General features: G+C 50.8%; 1 protein-coding gene across 1 annotated transcript in view; it reads right to left on the bottom strand.

Annotated features, from left to right (window-relative positions):
• The window catches only part of TDRD9 (tudor domain containing 9), a 2,559,831-nt gene that overhangs the window by 1,170,144 nt on the left and 1,370,492 nt on the right, over positions 1-19,195 (bottom strand). Inside the window, exon 24 of the mRNA XM_069638191.1 lies at positions 12,780-12,950. Within this exon, the coding sequence (XP_069494292.1) occupies positions 12,780-12,950 (171 nt within the window). The remainder of the gene's footprint in view (positions 1-12,779; positions 12,951-19,195) is intronic.

The following is a 19,195-nucleotide window of genomic DNA, read 5'->3' as shown; positions in this document are numbered from 1 at the left end:
AAGGTAAGAACTGGAGTGGCCTTTCACAGATGTGGAATGAGCCAGAGTTCTGGGATACGCAAGGAAAGTGTCCAGCAACACTATATTTAAGCAGATAGAGCGACAAGTCACGCATAGGGCATACATGACCCCACAAGCCATTTCGCAGTTCCCGGGCGCAGAGGAGCACAAAACCCCAGATGCTCAAGTGAATCAGCAGGTATGTTACACAAGTTTTGGTCATGCCCGGTGATCAAGGTTTTCTAGCAGAGCATAGCGGGCAGAGTCATGGGGAAGGTGGGTTGGTAGATATGCAGGCATGGTCACCTGGGGCATGCCTATTGGGATTGTTCGCACAACGGGGCAAAGATGAAATGTCTTATTTTTGTCTTGGCCAAATAACGGACTGCACTAGCATGGAAGTCAGCGGAAGGTCCCTGCATAGAGGCATGGTGGGCAGACTTAAAGAAATGGGCAGAAGCGGAGACAGTGGTGTGGCATAGGACGGTGTACAGAGGACAACAGGAAGTCAGCGGGGATGTGACGGCGTGGAACAGACTAGTTCAGAAGATGTTTGCAACCTTGGACGACAAGCCTCCCTGACCTTAACAGGGTAGCAGAGGAGAGACTTAAGCAGCGGACGGTAAGGGATGGGGAGATGGACCCAGAGGTTTAGGGTGGTCGGGCGGGAGGGGGAAGTCTGCGATGTTGGGGTTGTGTTTAGTTATGATAAGTATTACCCGAGAATCAACCAAACACAAAGGGATCAGACACTGACGAATGTACAAAGTGGATATAGGTTTTTTATTTGCTGCTGTCTTTGTTGCAATTTTATTTCTTGAGAATGTTTAATGCCTGGTGCCAAAAAGAAGGTTAAAAGAAAAAAATATGTCCTGGGGCCCACTATGTAATTAGGCTGAGTCACCAGTCCATCAACCACTGCTGAAGTGTTTGCGAGGGGACAGCTTCCCCTTCCAGGCAGTCTCTCATTGGCTCTCTGCGTCGGATCTTCTGTCCCTCACCGGCAAGACCTGAGCAGGTCTGCAGGAACGAGTCTCCTTACACAGCCCTGCTGCGTACGGAACAAGTTACTTACCTGTAACTGTTGTTCTCCAGCATGGGTCTGGCATGGATTCACATGCTCATGAATATTCCCCGTCGTCAGGCTGGGAATCCTCGGTAAAGAAAAATCAGTATCAGTTTCGTTTCCGATCTGTCTTTCGTAGTAGTAACCAATCACTGATCTCTGCGTCATACTGACCACAGCCAATGACTGCCATCTCCCTAAGCCCCGCCTCTGGCAGCCATCTTCAGATTTGGTAGCACGTGAAGTGGCAGTATGACCAAGTAAAGAGCCGCAGAGCGGTAGGCTGGAGGGTTCGCATGTGAATCCATGCCAGACCCATGCCGTAGAACAACAGTTACTTACCTGTAACTGTTGTTCTCCAGCATGGGGTCTGGCATGGATTCACATGCTCATGAATAAAAGAATACATAGCAGTACACACATGCACAACCATGTGAGGTGGCAACAGGCTCAACATTAAGCATCTCTTACCTTCTCACCAGGCTCACCTTAGGCGAACAGATTGCGCAGCACTGCTTGGCCAACCCTGGACTCCTCCCTGGAATCCCGGTAAATGCAGTAGAATTTCGTGAAGGTGTGCGTCGACCTCCGCGTGGCAGCCCTGCAGATGTCCAGCAGGGGCACACCAGATAGGAACGCCGTGGTAGCTGCGATCGCTCTGGTGGAATGGGCTCTCGGACGGCCGGGCAGCGGTCGGTTTGCCAACCGATGACAGTACATGATACAGCCGGAGAGCCATCTGGAAATGGAAGCCTTTGAGAGAGCCTTCCCCTGATTGACAGGTCCAAAGTTCACAAAAAGTTGTGACATCTTCCGAAAACTCTTCGTGCGGTCCACGTAGAACTTCAGCGCTCTAGCCACATCCAGCGAGTGCAAAGTCCTTTCAGCTGGCGACGAAGGCGACGGGAAGAAAACAGGCAACACCAAGGGTTCGTTGAGGTGGAAGTCTGACGGCACCTTGGGCATGAAGGAGGGGTGCGTCCTGAGCACTACCCTTGTGTCATGCAAAGTCAAATACGGGGGCTTGCAGGAAAGGGCCTGTATCTCTCCCACCCGTCGTGCAGAGGTGATGGCCACAAGAAACGCTGTTTTCCACGACAAGAACTTCAACGGAGCTGAGTGCAGAGGCTCGAACGGAGGTCCCATGAGCTTGGTCAGCACCACGTTGAGCTCCCACGCCGGGGCCGGAGCCTTCACCGGCGGGAACGATCTGAACAGTCCCTTCATGAATTCTTTCTCCAGACGATGAGACCACAAAGACGTCCGTCCCGTGGTTCTGGTGTATCGGGAGATCGCAGCAAGATGAATCTTGATGGAAGCATGCGCCAGTCCAGCCTTGGCCAGCGTCAGTAGGTACGGCAGTACTTGAGGAGCCGTAATCCTTAGAGGGTTAATCTTCTGTGCGTGGCACCAGACAGAGAACCTCTTCCATTTGTGTCTGTAGCATTTAAGAGTTGAGGACGCCCTGGCCTTTGCAAGAACCTCTCTGCAGTCGGCCGGTATGTCGTAACCTCCAAACTCTAACACTGCAGGAGCCAGGCCTGCAAGTTCAGCGACTTCGGGTTGTGATGGAGGATGGCGCCTCCTTCCCTGGAGAGAAGATCCACGTCCACTGGTAGCTTTATTGACGGGGACAAGTCTAGAAGGTCCGGGGAACCATATCTGCCTCAGCCACGCAGGTGCGACGAGGATCATCCTGCACCGTGACCTCTTGAGCTGGTTGATGAGCCGGATCAGCAACGGCAATGGGGGGGAACGCGTATAGAAACAGGCCTTCCCAGGGGAACGAGAAAGCATCGCCCATGCTCCTCAGCTGGGGAAACCTGCTGGCGAACCTCCGGCACTTGGAGTTCGTCGCCGTCGCGAACAGATTGATCTGGGGTGTGCCCCACCGTTGGAAGAGGCGGTCCACTAGATCCTGTCGTTGTTCCCACTCGTAGCACGAGCGCAGCTCTCTGCTGAGCGAGTCGGCAATGGTGTTCTTTATTCCTGCCAGATGAAACGGCACCAGAAACATCCCTTGGGCGACGGCCCAATGCCACAGATCCTGCGCCTCCTTGGACAGGGCTGGGGATCTGGTACCGCCCTGCTTCCTGATGTAGAACATGGTGGTGGTGTTGTCGGTGAAGATCCGCACCACCTTGCCCTTGAGGGACGGAAGAAAGGACCTGAGGGCCCAACACACTGCACAGAGCTTCAGGACGTTGATATGGAGGGACTTCTCCGTCGGAAGCCAAAGGCCTCTCGCGTGCAGATTTTCGGTGTGCGCTCCCCACCCTTCCAGGGAGGCATCCGTGGTCACTATCTTCTGGTGGCCCAGGGTCTGGAAGTCCATGCCCGCCATCAGATGCGCGTGGGTGCCCCACCACCGGATCGCTCGTCGGAATCTCTCGTCGAGTGTGATCCTGTCCTCGAAGCTGCCCGTCGTCTGGATCCAGCGAGCGTCCAGGAACTCCTGTAACGGGCGCATCCGAAGCCTGCACAGGCGGATGAGATAAATGCAAGAAGACATCATTCCGAGGAGGGTTTTGATGGACCTCACCCTGGCCGTGTCCGCAACCAGCATCAGCTGCACCTTGCCCAAGATGGCTCTCATCCTTTCTTCCGATGGAGAGGCCAGAAGCACCACTGTGTCGAGTTTCGCTCCCAGAAACAGTGCGTCTTGCGCGGGCACCAGGTGGGACTTGGCGTAGTTTATGGAGAATCCCAGGTCCGTGAGTAGTTGGACGGTCCTCGCCGTGTGCTCCGCGGCGAGCTCCCTTGTCTTTGCTCGGATGAGCCAGTAGTCCAGGTAGGGGTAGACGTGGATCCCCTCCATGCGCAGCCGCGCCGCCACCGGTGCGAGGCACTTGGTGAACACCCTGGGTGCCGACCTCAATCCGAAGGGAAGGGCTCTGAACTGGTAGTGACGCCCTTGGACCACGAACCTGAGAAACTTTCGGTGTCCCTTTAGGATGGGGATATGGAAGTAGGCATCCTCCAAATCCAACGACGACAGGAAATCGCCCTCCTCCAGCTGACCCAGGACATGCTGGAGGGTGACCATCCAGAACTTCTGTGCCTTGATGAATTTGTTCAGTCGTCGTAGGTCCAGGATGGGACGCCATCCTCCTGCCTTCTTCACTAGGAAGTATCTTGAATAAACTCCGGAGCCCCGAAGCCTCTTTGGGATAAGCTCGATGGCACCTTTCTTGAGCATAGCCTTTACCTCCAAGAGAAGCTGAGGGACGTGATGTTCCTTCCTGGCCACGGGGGGACGCCCAGGCACTTGTTTAGAAACTCGAGCGCGTGACCCTGCGCCAGGGCGTCCAGCACCCAACGGTCGGTGGAGATGGACTCCCACACGCTGACGAAGTTCGCCAACCGGCCTCCCACCGTGATGCTTCGGTGGGGGCCCGACCCCACGGCCGGTTCAGTCCTGCTTCGACGAGGCTTTGCCGCCTTGTCCTCCCTGGCGACGACGGCGGGGTCCGCCCGACTTGCCTCGTCCCCTGTAGGCTTCCTGTGACAACGAACGGGCCGCTTGACGGTAGGTGGAATATCCGCCGCCGGATCCTTTGGAGGCACCCTGCTTGCCTCCGGCGCTCCGAAAGGGCGGCCGTCGATGGAGAACATCAAGAGCCCGGGCCGTCTCCGTGTCAGTCTTGATGGCTTGTAGGGAATCATCCACTGTTTTCCCAAACAGGTTGCTCCCGTCGAACAGCATTTCCAAAACTCTGGTCTGCACGTCCTGCCGGAAGTCCGTTGCTTTGAGCCATCCACGCCGTCTAAGGCACACGCCGTTGCCCAACTGGCGAAACCCAGGGTCAGCGATGTCCGTCTCTATCGTAATGGCGTGGTCCGACACCACTTCTCCTTCCTGCAAGATCTCTAGGGCTTCCGCCCTCTTGTCGTCCGGTAGGAAGTCCAGCAGGGGGGCAATCTTGTACCACAACTCCCTGTCGTAGCGGGCTATGATAGCCAAGGCGTTGGCAGCCTTAATCGTCGTTGCTGCCGATGAGATGACTCTGCATCCCATCGTGTCCAATTTCTTTCCCTCGCCGTCTGGGGGGGGGGGTTTGACGTAGAGGCCGAAGCCCCCCCCTGCTTTCTTCCTGGCCGCCGCGGAGACGACCGAGTCCGTCCGGGACCCGATACTTCTTCTCGTACCGATCCCTTCTCGCAGGCGTTGTGGATGGGTTCTTGAGGGCGGCGAGACCCTCATCCCAGATATCGTCCAGTAGAGGTACAGCGAGGACCGTCTTCCTCTTGGTCTCGCACCCTTGATAAAGGAAACCTTCCTTCTTCTCTTCCGGGCAGAGCTGGAAAAGCTCGGATGCCCTGGCGATCATGCCATGAAACGATCCAATCTCGTCGGGCGGGGAAGCCCGGGGAAGAGGGGACGACAGAAGATCCTCGTCGTAAACTTTGTTGTCTGTACCTGTCGCGGCCGTGTCCGTCCCCGTATCATCCCCACGGGTCGTGGACGGGGAGGAGGGCTGAGCAGGGCGCGATGGTTGAAAAGGAGGTGGAGGATGAATCCTCCTTCTCTTAGGAGGAGGGCTCCCAGAAGGGCCTGGCTCCGGATCCCCCGTCGGGAGCGGTTCCTCCGTTGGTGGCAACGGCAATCTCGTCCTCATCTCCGAGCATAAGGACTGTATAGCCAACAAAATGGCCGCTGAGTTGTCTTGCGGCACTGGTTGAGGGGATTCCGACGGGCGGTCAGGAGCCTCGACGTTCTCGTCGTCTCCTATGTCGGGGTCCCTCCCGACGGGCTGGTCTTCTTCCACGCCAATGCCGTGGCTTAAGGCTTCGATCAGCTCCTCTTCAGAGGTTGAGGCCGAATCCACGACAACCTCCTGCCCCCCCTTTTTCTTCTCCGGAGGTTTCACGGGGGTCCTGTCGATGGGCTTGAAAGAGGACTCCCTCCGCGGGGGCAGGGAGACTCTGGGCCCCGAGGTCGCCTCCACTGGTGTAGCCTCCACAGGTTGAGCCATGGCCGCCGCGACTGTCTCGATAGAGGCCTTGGCAGGGTGGATCAAGGCTTTCACCACCTTCGGTGCGCTCACTGCCTTCTCCTTGGGGGGAGGGTCACCGCCTCGCTCCCCCTCCGATGGGGCCTTCGAGCTCGACCGGGGCCTCTCCAGAAGCTTCGCCGGGTGCTCGGACTTCCTCATACCCGAGCCAGAGCGTTGGCTCGTGGTTGATGGCGCCGGGGAGGTTGCGCCCTGCCTGGCAACCGAAGAGCCCGTTCGTTTGGCGCTCCCGGTGCCAGCGGACTCGTGGTGCTTGGCCTTCTGTTGGGCCCCTGTCGCCGGGGCGCCCTCAAAGGTCTTAGAAGACCGCTCAGACTTCTTCTTTTTCTCGCCTGATGGGCTATTCCCTTCCAGCCAGTTGGCGAGACGCAGATGGCGGTCCTTCATGGTCCGCTCCGACATGTTGCCGCAAAACGCACAGTCCTTCTCCACGTGCGTCTTGTCCTCATGCAGGCAGTAGAGGCAAAGGGAGTGTTCGTCCTCCTTAAAGACATTCTGAAGCTGGCATCCAGGGCAGACCCTGAACAGCTTTCTGGGCGTCGAGCTTCCCTTCTCCTGGGCCATGTCCGAGATGGGCCTGAGAACCTTCTGGAGTCCTCCAAAAGCGTGGCTCGACGAAATCTTCACCCTTGAGGGGAGTAGAAGAATCCGACACGGGTCCCCGTTGATCGGATAAAGAAACGGTGGCGCTTGAGGCTCTATTGACCGAAAAAAAGAGAATTTTCCTATGAAAAAGCGCGAAAACGCACTAGAGCTCGAGAGCAATAGCACGAGGATCCCAACACTTGAACGTGCGGTAAAAATCTGAAGATGGCTGCCAGAGGCGGGGCTTAGGGAGATGGCAGTAATTGGCTGTGGTCAGTATGACGCAGAGATCAGTGATTGGTTACTACTACGAAAGACAGATCAGAAATGAAACTGATACTGATTTTTCTTTACCGAGGTTTCCCAGCCTGACGACGGGAAATATTCATGAGCATGTGAATCCATGCCAGACCCCATGCTGGAGAATGTCGGCTTCTCTCTTCCTCCAGAGCTCCTCTCCGCCGGTCCAGAACGCTGCTAACCAGCTCCTTTTGGGATTTCCTTTGCCACAGGTCACGCTTACCACACAGCGCACTCTGCAGCCTTCCTTCTCTCGCTTTCTGCGTTCCTCCTGTCCCACTTGCTGCAGGTGATTTGGAAATGTAAATGTCGACACAACTGATTAGAATTATGACAACTAAACTGCATAGTACTGTTCTGGTTGCATTTCATCTCCATGAACTCTTTACTCCTTGTTAGGCAGAATCCTGTGCAGTGCCCTTAGGGACCAGTACACACAATTAAGACTACAGGTGGCTATACAAGTTTGACCTTTGGTACAAGCTTGTACTATGTCATACTGGTAGCAGTGGCGGAGCAGCCAGGCTTATCTCAAGAGTAGATGAGCAGTAGCAGAGATTACACAAAGGGACCACAATTACTGTGACTCAAGCAAACACTGACTAAAGGTTTCAGGTAGAAAAATAGTACATTTATTTTTAAACCATTCGTTATAAACACAACACTTCTATTAAACTTCAATAAAAACCACACATTAAAGATACAACTAACCAATTCATTTTGTACAATAAGTCTCAAGATAAGTACCCTGTGTTGGAATGAACCGGTGTTAGGCACAAAAACACGTTACCGCGGATATGATTGCAATCACTTTTTGACAGTTCGGTCTACTAAACAAACGCGTATCCGTGACATGAAATGCTACCGGGGCAAAAACACACTTAGCACCTGAGATACCCAGAGGGAGTTGGAGACAAAAATCACAGGAAATATTTTGGATAGACAGGCCGAATCAAGAAATGCTCAAAGACATGAGTTCAAAAGTCAAAGGGCCGGAGCCAGGCTCGAAAGACCGGGGCCAGATGCCGAAAATCACACGGTCTAACAGTTCACGATTCAACTGAGCCAAAAGTACTTCGATATTGTCAATGTTCGGATGCAAAGTTATAAGGAGGAGGGAAGACAAGGTCAAGCCTTGGAAAAGAAAAAGGGATTCACCCAGTTTCCTCAACAGAACACAGTACCTAGTTACAATGGTGCAGCTGGTGGCCTGGTATTGTTCCTGTTGGTTTCCCGCAGACCCACAATTCCTGGAGCTTCGTCAAGAAGGGAGGACGTCTGAAGGGGGTCTGCACCACACAGGGATGAGCAGCGACATGGAATAAAAGGTGCGCTCCTTAAAAACACGAGAGGCACTTCAGGTGGCTATCCGGACCACTACAGCAGTGTGAAGCGATTTCGACCACGTAAGAGGATCCTCTGGCTGTAGAAGATGAGCTGGTTATCCCCACCAAGCTCAAGGGAAGACGACTCCGAACTGGATCTTCTCTGAATCGTTGGCAGATAGCTCAGGACTGCAGCAGGGCTTCACCGGGACGGGGTAGTTGCAGCAGCCGTCGCTCTCTCCGCTTCCATGTAGTTCCAGTGGCGACTCTCTGACTTCTAGCCCAAGAGACCTGGCTTTTATGCGAAAAACCCCAATTCACGCAGCCTGGCTGTCAAATCACCCAGCAGGGGTGTTGTCCAGCCCGGACAACTACCCTGGCCAATCATGACAAAGTGCGACTTGGGTTTCCTAGGATACCCTGTGCAGGGGGTGACAACACCCCTCCCTCACATTCAGCCCACCTAGACACCCAGGCGCCTTGAGGGCGGCTTCTGGGCACAAGCCCGGCAAAAGATAGTGAACAAAGAAGGCAAACCTAGTTTTCCGCGCAAAATAAAACACAAGAAGGACTTTAACAAAAAGAAATGGCGAATAAACCCAACCGGAGCCAAAAGAAAGACTATTTGGTCAAGCGGGTTCATGTTCGAGGCTAATATAACAGCCAAGAACAGTACCACGTTTATCTAATATAATTGCGGTAGAAAAGTTAGGGTAGATACCACTGCCACCAGCCAAGTCTAAATGTTAAAAGAGCGAAACAATTCTCTAGGAGGTACAGATAAAAAGGGATACGAGAAACTTTTCCAGTACTCCATGGAAGATGGGGTGTACTGAATCTGTGGTAGATTGACTAAGTAAAGTTAATGGTAACTTTACCCTTTTCTGGGGGACAGTAGTCGCCTAAGAAATGGAGTTGAGGGAAGTCTCAAAGACAACCCTGTGCCACGGCACTGAAGGTGCTGTGTGACGCACAAAGAAGGGGGCTACTGAAGTGGTGTACTTCAGAGTCCACAATCACAAAAACAGATGGAAACACATAGCAAAACACAGGTAAGAGTGGGGGAAAAGCTCTCACTCTTACCAGGTGGAAAAAAATAAACTCCAGAAGTCCAGCAAAGCTGCTGGGGGACTCACTAGGTGAGGGAATTTAGCCATAAATGAGAATTCTCCCTAACACTCCTCTTTCTCGTCACAGCACGTAAGGCTTTCTGGGACTTGGAGTACAGTGAAGTTTCAATTGATTTTATATCCGATGGTTTAACAGTTGCAATAAAATTACAATCACCATAAACATGTTTTACGTGTTCTAGGTTTGCCATGTTTACAAGAAGATTGAATAGTGTTTTGTTTACTCAGGGTGTTTCTCAGAGTTTTAACATCTGACAGTTTTCAATGCTGGCAGCAAGCCATCAAATACTCAGAAATGCAAGTATCTTCCTCACAAGAAAGAGGGGTATACCGCCTCTCTCCTGTTGGAGTCACAAGCTTTCTTCAATCAACACCGACATTTTGGATATCAATTCTGTGCATGAAAAGCAGATTTGGAGATTCTTCAACTTAGAGAACATGTTGTATCCTCGACTGGAGGCATGGTCGGGAAACTTGGATGGATCTCTACCCTGAGTAGGCGATGGCTAACAAGCCTCCGATGGGACCTCCTCCAAAATGATCCAAATTTGGCAGAGTTATTCTGGTTCTATCCCACCGATATGCAGGCGACGGCAATGCATTTTTGTTTGTTCTGTCAGCAGTATTCTCTTTTTCCATGCTAGTCTCAGCTCTCAAGAGTAGACATTCTACCCAGTGAAGTGTACCAGGGAACCGTCGTCAAGTTTTCCAAGAGAAGAAAACAATTCAAATAAGGCGCGTAGACCAAGCAAGTAGTAACACAAATGTATTGGACCCAAACAGCTGGGAAGCACTGTTTAAACAGCCAGTGGAACTGAACGGAATGAATTGAGCAGTTAAAGCTGCGCACTGCGGCTAAACCCTTTACACAAAATGTATAAAATCATCATACAACATTTGTTAAATGTTTAAGGCAGGTCACAGGAGCAGATTTGTGTGACCACGCCAGTCCCCAATATCCAAATATATGTAGAATGATCCTAATTGGTTGCTGCAACTTTTAGCCACAATTAAATTTGCATCCCCTGTGAGGTCAAGACACTTCCCACGCCACCGCCAATTACGTGATTGAGCTAATCAGTTGAAAAATACTCATTTGCAATTGGGTGGTACTGTCAAATACACAAAATAGCTTGATATGGCAAGGGGTGAGACAGCCACATCGAGTAGGACCAGTTGTGTATCCTGCAGATACCAAGGAGGACACTGTACAATGTTGCACCCTAGGGACACCAAAACAAATCTCTTAATTGGCTCCCCGTCCCATGGCCCATAGACTCAACCCAACGCTTTAGTCCCCCCTCTCCCGTATCATGCCTTGCTGCCAAGTGTAGTCAGACCACACGTGGGCTGAAGTTCAATGAACGGTATTTCATTTATTTTTCTCTGCCAATGCACCTAGGGGCCTAGCTTGTTGGCTTCGAAAGTATCTTTTGGAATAACTTAGCTGTGGCTCTGATCTCCTGGGAAGCTTCAGCCATGGAATATTACAGCACACTGTTTGTTGAATGTTCAAGAAATAGATTCTGCTCATCACAAATAGGCCTGCAGCTCTTCTCTTATGAGAAGTCTGCAAGAAATGCTTCCTTAACGTGGGCCTACAACAAAGACAGCTTTCTACTGTTCATATATTGCTATAAAGCCCACCTAAAGCATCTTGCACCCCCACTCTATACAAACTTCCACCCACTATGGCCGAAGCACACACCCCGCTCATTGAGTTCCACTGTGGGACTTGTGCTTTTCCTGCTTCTATGTTATTGTATTCAAGCTGCACCACGTTCAATGATGGCCCCACCCCCTGTGTCACCCACCACGTCCTCTTTGAAGTCCACACGTTACTTGCGCAATTGTTACATGCGCCCACCCTCCTTGTCAACGTTGAATCTGTACCTTTACATCGGACAGTTGGCCCTAAGGTGGTGGTGGTGGTAGCATGGGCAGCCAAATAGTTTAAGATGGCTCCAAGAATTAGGGCAAATGAAAAGCTGTTGATTAGTGAGAGTTGTACGATCGTCATGTTTTTGAGGATTAAAATGACCAAAGATGTCACATTGGGGACTATTTATGCAAACTGAAAGACATTACCAGGCACATGCAGTCAGTGCAAAAACAATCTCTGAAAAATTATGTAACACTTGTCTTTTATTTCTTAGAGCACATACTGCTTCATGCTATCTGTGTCACAAGTCTCTCCCCTTCTCTTCCTATCTGTATTGTTTACTCGTGATCTTCGGAGATGTCTTCTTTTACACAGTTCGGGATATATATAACACCGTGCATGGGTCCTCGGATTCCAGTGTGTGGTTCGTCACCCAACTCCAGGATATGCTCAGATGTCGGAGACCAGGAAATAACGAGGTTCGCACTCGGAGAACCGAATGCGATAGAAATCCAGAATATGCAAAGGTAAGGATAAGGGGAAGGAAGGAAGAACAGGAATTCAGGGAACCGGGAACCAGAAATCAAAGGTAAACGCTAAACGAGCGCCGGCAACATACGTCCGACTAGTGCAAGCGGCAGCGTTGAGACACGCAGAGCTGCGGAGGCGTGTCTGCTTTGTAGAACGTAGAGCGTATAACGCAGAGACTGGCAAACAGCGTTCAGCAGCCATGTTGGGAGGACTACTGAACTCAGTCCCCTATGGGTTAGGGACCACGAAGTCGAGAAGGGACGCAAACAGGGGTTCATGATTATCTGTTGTATGCATGAATGTTATGCTTACTTTTTCTTAAATTTACATGCCACTCTATAGGCTGTTTTTAGAAAAGAAATCTAACACACATGACCATACCAGAATAGCATAATTGCACATTATCATTTTTGACCTGCAACATCGGATTTTTCTTCGCTATAAAAACTCAGCTTTATTATATAACTAATGAAAGGTATTGTATTTATCATATTTGTTTTATATTCATGTATTTATGTGTTTTGGGGGTATTTTACCGAAAATAAAGCATAAATAATAAATGTGAAGGTCATTATTAGCATTGTAGCTTAGGGGATATGAGACAGTGGCATAATGGTATAAACAAAGTGTGTATAAACAGATATTGAATCCACGACTAGACCTTGAACAATAAGTTGAAAGCTAAAACAGTAGTGCAAGTCGCAACGGGTACCAGTTAAGCTACTGAAGACTGGCCCATCCCAACTTACCTCCAGGGATAAAATGCATCCTGAGTAATATTAGGGGTGTGTATTCACTTGCATTGTCTGGATTCCAAAAGGCGTTCACAGTGCAGCCTGATGCCTACTGACAACATCCATCTTCCTACTCTATACAGGAGTTGTGCCCCATACACTACGACAACATGCGAAGCATTCCAGCGAGCTTTGTACTGCATTGACACACCTGGTCTGTCTGAGCACTGTCACGGTTTCCTCAGACTTCCCTTCAATCTCCTCTGCAGAGTGTATGCTCAACTTCAGTGGAACTCTTAGCTGGGCCATCTTAAGTGACATATACACAGCAGGAAGGGTTTTAAACCTCTCAGTTGGATTGCGAGAAAATTCTACGAAGGCCCTGTCAAAGACACGAAGAAAATCAGAATATCTTAAAAACAAACATGATCATGGGAAACAATAGAAGAGCATTTTATTACTGCGGATACAGAGCAGAACTCCTCAATGACATCTTGGCATAAGAACATCTTAAAAGATTATAATTAAGTACATAACTAACACATGTATGTCCGCCTCCAGACCAAATGATCTCCTAAAACAACCCAGGAAGTCCCAGTGGGATCTTTAGCGAAGACTAGTGTCGGCGTTGAGCCAGTCCGGAAGTGCGAAGGACAAAATGTGTACATTAAAACCTTGGGCTGTACGATTCAAAACAAGGAAGTGGTAAATGGCCATCATATGCATCACCGAGGATTTTAATCCATAACCAAACGCGTGCAAGTGTTTGGCATAGGAAGACAGCGGAGAGGAATTTGTGTGAGATGTTCAGCAAAGTCAAAGCAGGTACCACCATCAAAGCGCAGATCGGTATGCATGGCTCCCAGGTGGTAGACTCAAATCTGAAGACGCTCATCCAGCACAGCTCTCAAGGTCAAAGCAGCACAGTGTTACTACAGCACCAAATAAAATGTGTAAATAAATGAATTTCATTCCAAGCATCAACTGTCCTGGCACAAAAACGTCTACAGTGGTTCAGCAGATAAGGCTTGGATTGCAGTGACACTTACCTGGGACGCTGATCAACCTGCTGAAAGGGAGGCTTCATGAACAGCCCTCAGGACACACTCTGGGTGCATACGGTGGTACAGCATGGGTTACTGTAGTGAGAAACCCAAGTTACATACATTCTCTGGTGTTCTTTCTGATGGAAACAGTTTCTCACCTTTGATGTGGCATCTTGGAAAGGACAGGTCTGGGCATATTTCCCAAAGCTACTAGCTGGTATCAAGAAGCATTGGGTGAACTCCTTTAAAGCATCAGTGGCATGTCCTCCACCGGATAGGAGGTCCTCAGTACATATATGCAGAGTCGCGGGCACCGTCTGATCTCAGTTCTACTCAACTTCTCCCCCATTGCCCCCCCCCCCCATCACAGACACTGAGGAACGGTATCAATCTCATATCAAACCAGTAACAATTAAAACCAATCTTTTAGGGGGGTATGTGCAAGGGTTGTCAAGGAATCTGGGAAGGGAGAATATATCTACCAGAAACAACATTGGCAAATTCAAGAAACGCATTCCTCTAATGGATATCTTCTTCCCAGCGATTCCTTTTTAAGGAAATTCAGAGCCGTACTCGGGGAAGGTGGAAGAGTGAGCAGAAATCCATTTTACACATGTAAAATCTGAACCACTGAGCATTGAGAATGCTCACCTCCCAGTGTGTCTCGTGATAGTGCTTTGTCAATGTTTGATATGATGCTGATGTTGCCGTCTGATAGATGTCAAACCATGAAACACCTCTCTGCCACACCTGAATTCACCGCTTGATGTCTTGTGGAATGGGCCCTCAAGGAGATTTGTTTGCTAAATCACCAAAGCTGTTAATACAGAAGACAACACGGCATGCAATGTAAAAAAGAATTTTAAAACGGTGCCAATGAGATAACAGCAGACCTTTTTCTTAACGCTGGGCGAGGAGAAGCTGCCGTGTAGACATGCCTTATAAAGTGGCGACACAGAAAGGTGACACAAACATGGAATTAAAAGGGACAGTGGACTTCAAGAAACTTCAGACTCCGAAACCCTCCCAGGGCACCATATCCCCTGCAAAGTTAGGCAGGAAACAGAAAGGCTGGAGGTAGGACATTTAAAAAAGGAAGAAGAGAGAAAGACTGTGGAAGGAAGGAAACCTGAGTGCAGATGTGAGCAGGAGAGCTGTAAAACCCCAACCAGCAGTGGGCAAACCAAAAGAAAGGAGCGAGAAAAGCTTTCCATCCATTTCAGAGTAAGGGAAACTAACTCACAGTGACTAGCAGGCTGTGGGGTAGAACCTATACCAGGAGGTGGAGGGGCAGAGCTAGCGCCACAGGGAAGAACCTGAAAGCCTGCTGGGTCTATACCACAGGCTCTGGCGGAGATGAGAAGAAAAAACAGAAATACTGCGGCAAGCTATATCTTGGACCGGCATATACCGGAGAAGGGAGACTGATGGAGCCAGAAGACAGGATAACTAAGAGCTTGTGAAGGGCGAACCTCTTTGGACTACAAGATCGATCATGGCAGGCTGCTTAAAATAACACGGCCTGTCAACAACTATAGCCAAGGAAGAATCTTGCAGAGACTACTAAGTTTAGCGATGAGCTGGTTGCTGTGTGCCTAGGGAAGAAGTCAGAATATGGAAGGACTGCCAGGTTAAGAGGTGAGCTGGGACTGTGTTTTGGAGGAAACTGGCACTAGATTGCAAGGACTGATCAGACCAGGGATGCTGTAACGCTCACCTGATTCTCGCAGAGGCGCCGGTCTTGACTGGGCGACTACCGTATCTTCAAAGGTGATGTGCAGCACCCGGTTGGCTCTTTGGGCTGGACCTCTGTGCCCTGTATGCCTGACATGCAGAGAGGATGTCTGCAGATAGAAAATACGGGGTTAATGAACTGGGGTTATTGGGGTGTCCCTATCTCTTTCCTCTTCTCCTCTCCTGTAGACCCCCACAGGTTAACGCTCTCACCTTAGGTAAGTGAATGCCGAGCTCTCCATCTGCCTCGGGGCAGGGTGCTGTAACCAGTTCCTTCACTGGATAGGTAGCGCAGGCCTCTTGACTTCAGAGGACTGCTGTCCGTCGTTTACTGCACGAACGGCAAGTTTCGAGTAACTCAAATGTCTTTAAAGTCTTTAATAATGATGTCTCTTGTTTTGCAGGGTTCCGGCGATGGCGGATGACGGGCTGAAGTGAGTTGAAGATGGAGCCCGTGTGATGAATAGAAGCGCCTGGAAGCATGTAAGTAAGCGCTTGTTGCCAGCTTCACGATGCGCTCTAACTGTCTTTTATTTTGCAGGTACAAGTTCGGAGCGGCTGCAGGGTGCCGGGATACCCACTGGGTTAGATGTGGAAAGGAGTAATGGCACTTGAGTATTAAAGTTCCCCAATGTCTTTAAACGCACCTTGTTTTGTCTTTCAGATGCGGGATGCAGCGCCGACGGCCTCCGGAGCGTGCAAAGAGTTGGTGAGCTTTTGTCTTTCAGATGCCGGAATGCAGTGTGAAGACCTCCGGAGCGCACGAAGAGTAGGTAAGCCTTTGCCTTTCAGATGCCGGAATACTAACCTGTTCTTTCTTGTCTTTATAGGAGTTGCTGAAGACTGGATTCAGGATGGTAAGCCTTTTTCCTTAGGCCCAGGACCGGATGCAGAAGACACGATGAGCGTTCTGCTGCAGAGGGTGCAGAATAACACAAAGCAAGATTCATCCACCGGGTGTGGTTTAAATAGCCTCCTGTAGTGCTTAGGTGTCTTCTTCCACAGCCACGCCTAAGTAAGAAAAGAGTTCCTGGTAAGAAAAGAGTTCCTGACTTCCAGAAGAGTTCCAGTGTTCTGAATCTAGGGAGTGGCTCCAGCCCCACCCAACAGGAAAAGTAGTTCCAAACAGAAGAGGATCAGAGACTCAACTGGCAGGCAAGTAAGCAGCATGGTCTGCTGCAGGTAAGTCCACCCAAGCATTATGAGCCCGGCGCTTCCAGCGCTGGGACTGGGCATATTTATGAGCCTGGTGCCACTGGCGCCAGGACTGGGTCCAAAAGGTCCCAATTGGGACTGGTTGGCACTCGGAACCTGGGTTATGGATCTGCTTCCAAGGGAGTTGGGAAAACCCTGACCTTTTGGAAGCAGAGACCATGACAGATGCCAAAAGGGACCAGAGATCTGCAGTGAGGTACTAGTTCCACCCTTTGCTACACGCTATCCATCCTGGCTTCTTTCAGGATCGTTTGTGGTTTTAGGTTGACTACTCTGGAGGACAGAAAACAAGAGGGGTAACCCCTTGCTCTTCATTAACTGGTATGTAGTCTTTGGTCCGCTGCGGTGGTGTCCCCTGCACGGTTGCCCACTATATTGTGAGCGGAGGTTGTGGGGGTATCCACCGTAGCCATCCCGAAAAAAAGAAAAAAAAAAGGTCTCTGCGGCGCCAGTTCCCGATCACGGAAGTGAAAGGGAACAGGCGTTGCAGGGACACAGCGAGTCGGAAGCAATGTAAATAGGAGGGTGGCGGTGTGGGGCAAGTCAGAAATGATCAGGAGAGAAAAGACGGAAGGTTATTTCAGAAAAATTATCTTCGGTCTTTTCTCCCTCAAACCATTCTACCTCAGTCTCGACCCAGATCCATGGAATTGCTTAGCTTGCCCTACAAATCGGGGTCAAAGTGCAACTGGAGCTAAGGAACAAGTTACTTACCTGTAACTGTTGTTCTCCAGCATGTACCTGGCATGGATTCACATGCTCATGAATATTCCCCTTTGTCAGGCTGGGAATCCTCGGTAAAGAAAAAATCAGTATCAGTTTCGTTTCTGATCTGTCTTTCTTAGTAGTAACCAAACACTGGTCTCTGGGTCATACTGCCCCCAGCCAATGACTGCCCTCTCCCTAAGCCCCTCCCCTGGCAGCCATCCCCAGATTTGGTAGCACGTAAAGTGGCAGTATGACCAAGTGAAGAGCCGCAGAGGGGTAGGCGGGAGGATTTGCATGTGAATCCATGCCAGACCCATGCTGGAGAACAACAGTTGCAGGTAAGTAACCTGTTCCTTCTCCAGCATGGGGTCTGGCATGGATTCACATGCTCATGAATATAAGAATACATAGCAGAACACACATGCACAACCACGGGAGTTGGCAAGGATCAACATTAAGCATTACACAACTCAACATTAAGCAACTCTTACCTCCTCACCAGGCCCACTTTCAGGCGAACATGTTGCGCAGCACTGCTTGGCCGACTATGGACTCCTCCCTGGAATCCAGGTCGACACAGTAGAATCTCGTGAAGGTGTGCGTCGACCTCCACGTAGCAGCCGTGCAGATGTCCAGCAGGGGCACACCAGACAAGAACGCTGTGGTAGCAGTGATCGCTCTGGTCGAATGGGCCCTCGGACGGCCGGGCAACGGTCGGTTTGCCAACCGGTGAGTGCATGATGCAGCCTGAGAGCCATCTGGAAATGGAAGCCTTCGAGGGGGCCTTCGGTTGGTTCACAGGTCCAAAGTTCACAAACAGTTGTGATGTCTTCCGAAAACTTTGTGAGGTCCACGTAGAACTTCAGCGCTCTAGCTACATCCAGCGTTTGCAAACTCCTCTCGGCCGGCGACAAAGGCTACGGGAAGAAAACTTGTAACACCAAGGGCTCATTTAGATGGAAGTCCGATGGCACCTTCGGCGTGAAGGAGGGGTGCGTCCTCAGAACCACCCTCGTCTCGTGAAAAATCAAGTATGGGGGCTTGCAGAATAAGGCTTGGATCTCTCCCACTCATCATGTGGAGGTGAAGCCCACAAGAAATGCTGTTTTCCACGACAGGAACTTCAACGCTGCCAAATGCATAGACTGGAAAGGCGCCCCCATGAGCCTGTTCGGCACCACGTTGAGCTCCCACGCCGGGTCCGGAGCCTTCACCGGCAGGAATGAATGGAACAGTCCCTTCATAAACTCCTTCACCAGGGGATGAGACCACAGATGATCGTCCCGTAGTTCTGGTCTAGCGGGATATCGCCGCTAGATGTATTTTGAGGGAAGCATAAGCCAGCCCTGCCTTGGCCAGCGACAGCAGGTACCGCAGCACTTAAGGCCGTAATTCGCAGAGGGTTAATCTTCTGTGCACGCCACCAGACAGAACCTCTTCCATTTGTGTCCATAGCACTTGAGAGTTGAGGACGCCCTGGCCTTTGCAAGCACCGCCTTGCAGTCCGCCGGGATATCGTACCCTCCAAACTCTAGTGCTGCATGAGCCAGGCCTGCAAGTTCGGCGACCCTGGGTCGTGGTGGAGGATGGCGCCTCCTTCTCTGGAGAGAAGATCTGCGTCAGTCGATAGTTTGACTGGGGGGGGGACGCTGACAAGTCCAGAAGGTCCAGGAACCAGATCTGTCTCGGCCACGCTGGTGCGACGAGGATCATCCTGCACCGGACCTTTTGAGTTGGTTGACGAGTCGCAGTAGCAACGGCAACGGAGGGAATGCATAGAGGAACAGGCCATCCCAGGGGAAAGAGAAAGCATCGCCCATGCTCCTCGGCTGGGGAAACCTTCTGGGGAACCTCTGGCACTTGGAGTTTGTCGCCGTCGCGAACAGGCGATCTGGGGTTTGCCCCATCGTCGGAAAAGCTGATC

Source organism: Ambystoma mexicanum, chromosome 14, assembly GCF_040938575.1.
Source record: "Ambystoma mexicanum isolate Mex_15411 chromosome 14, UKY_AmexF1_1, whole genome shotgun sequence".
NCBI classification, from domain to species: Eukaryota; Metazoa; Chordata; class Amphibia; order Caudata; family Ambystomatidae; genus Ambystoma; species Ambystoma mexicanum.
This window is presented reverse-complemented; position numbering and strand designations above follow the sequence as displayed.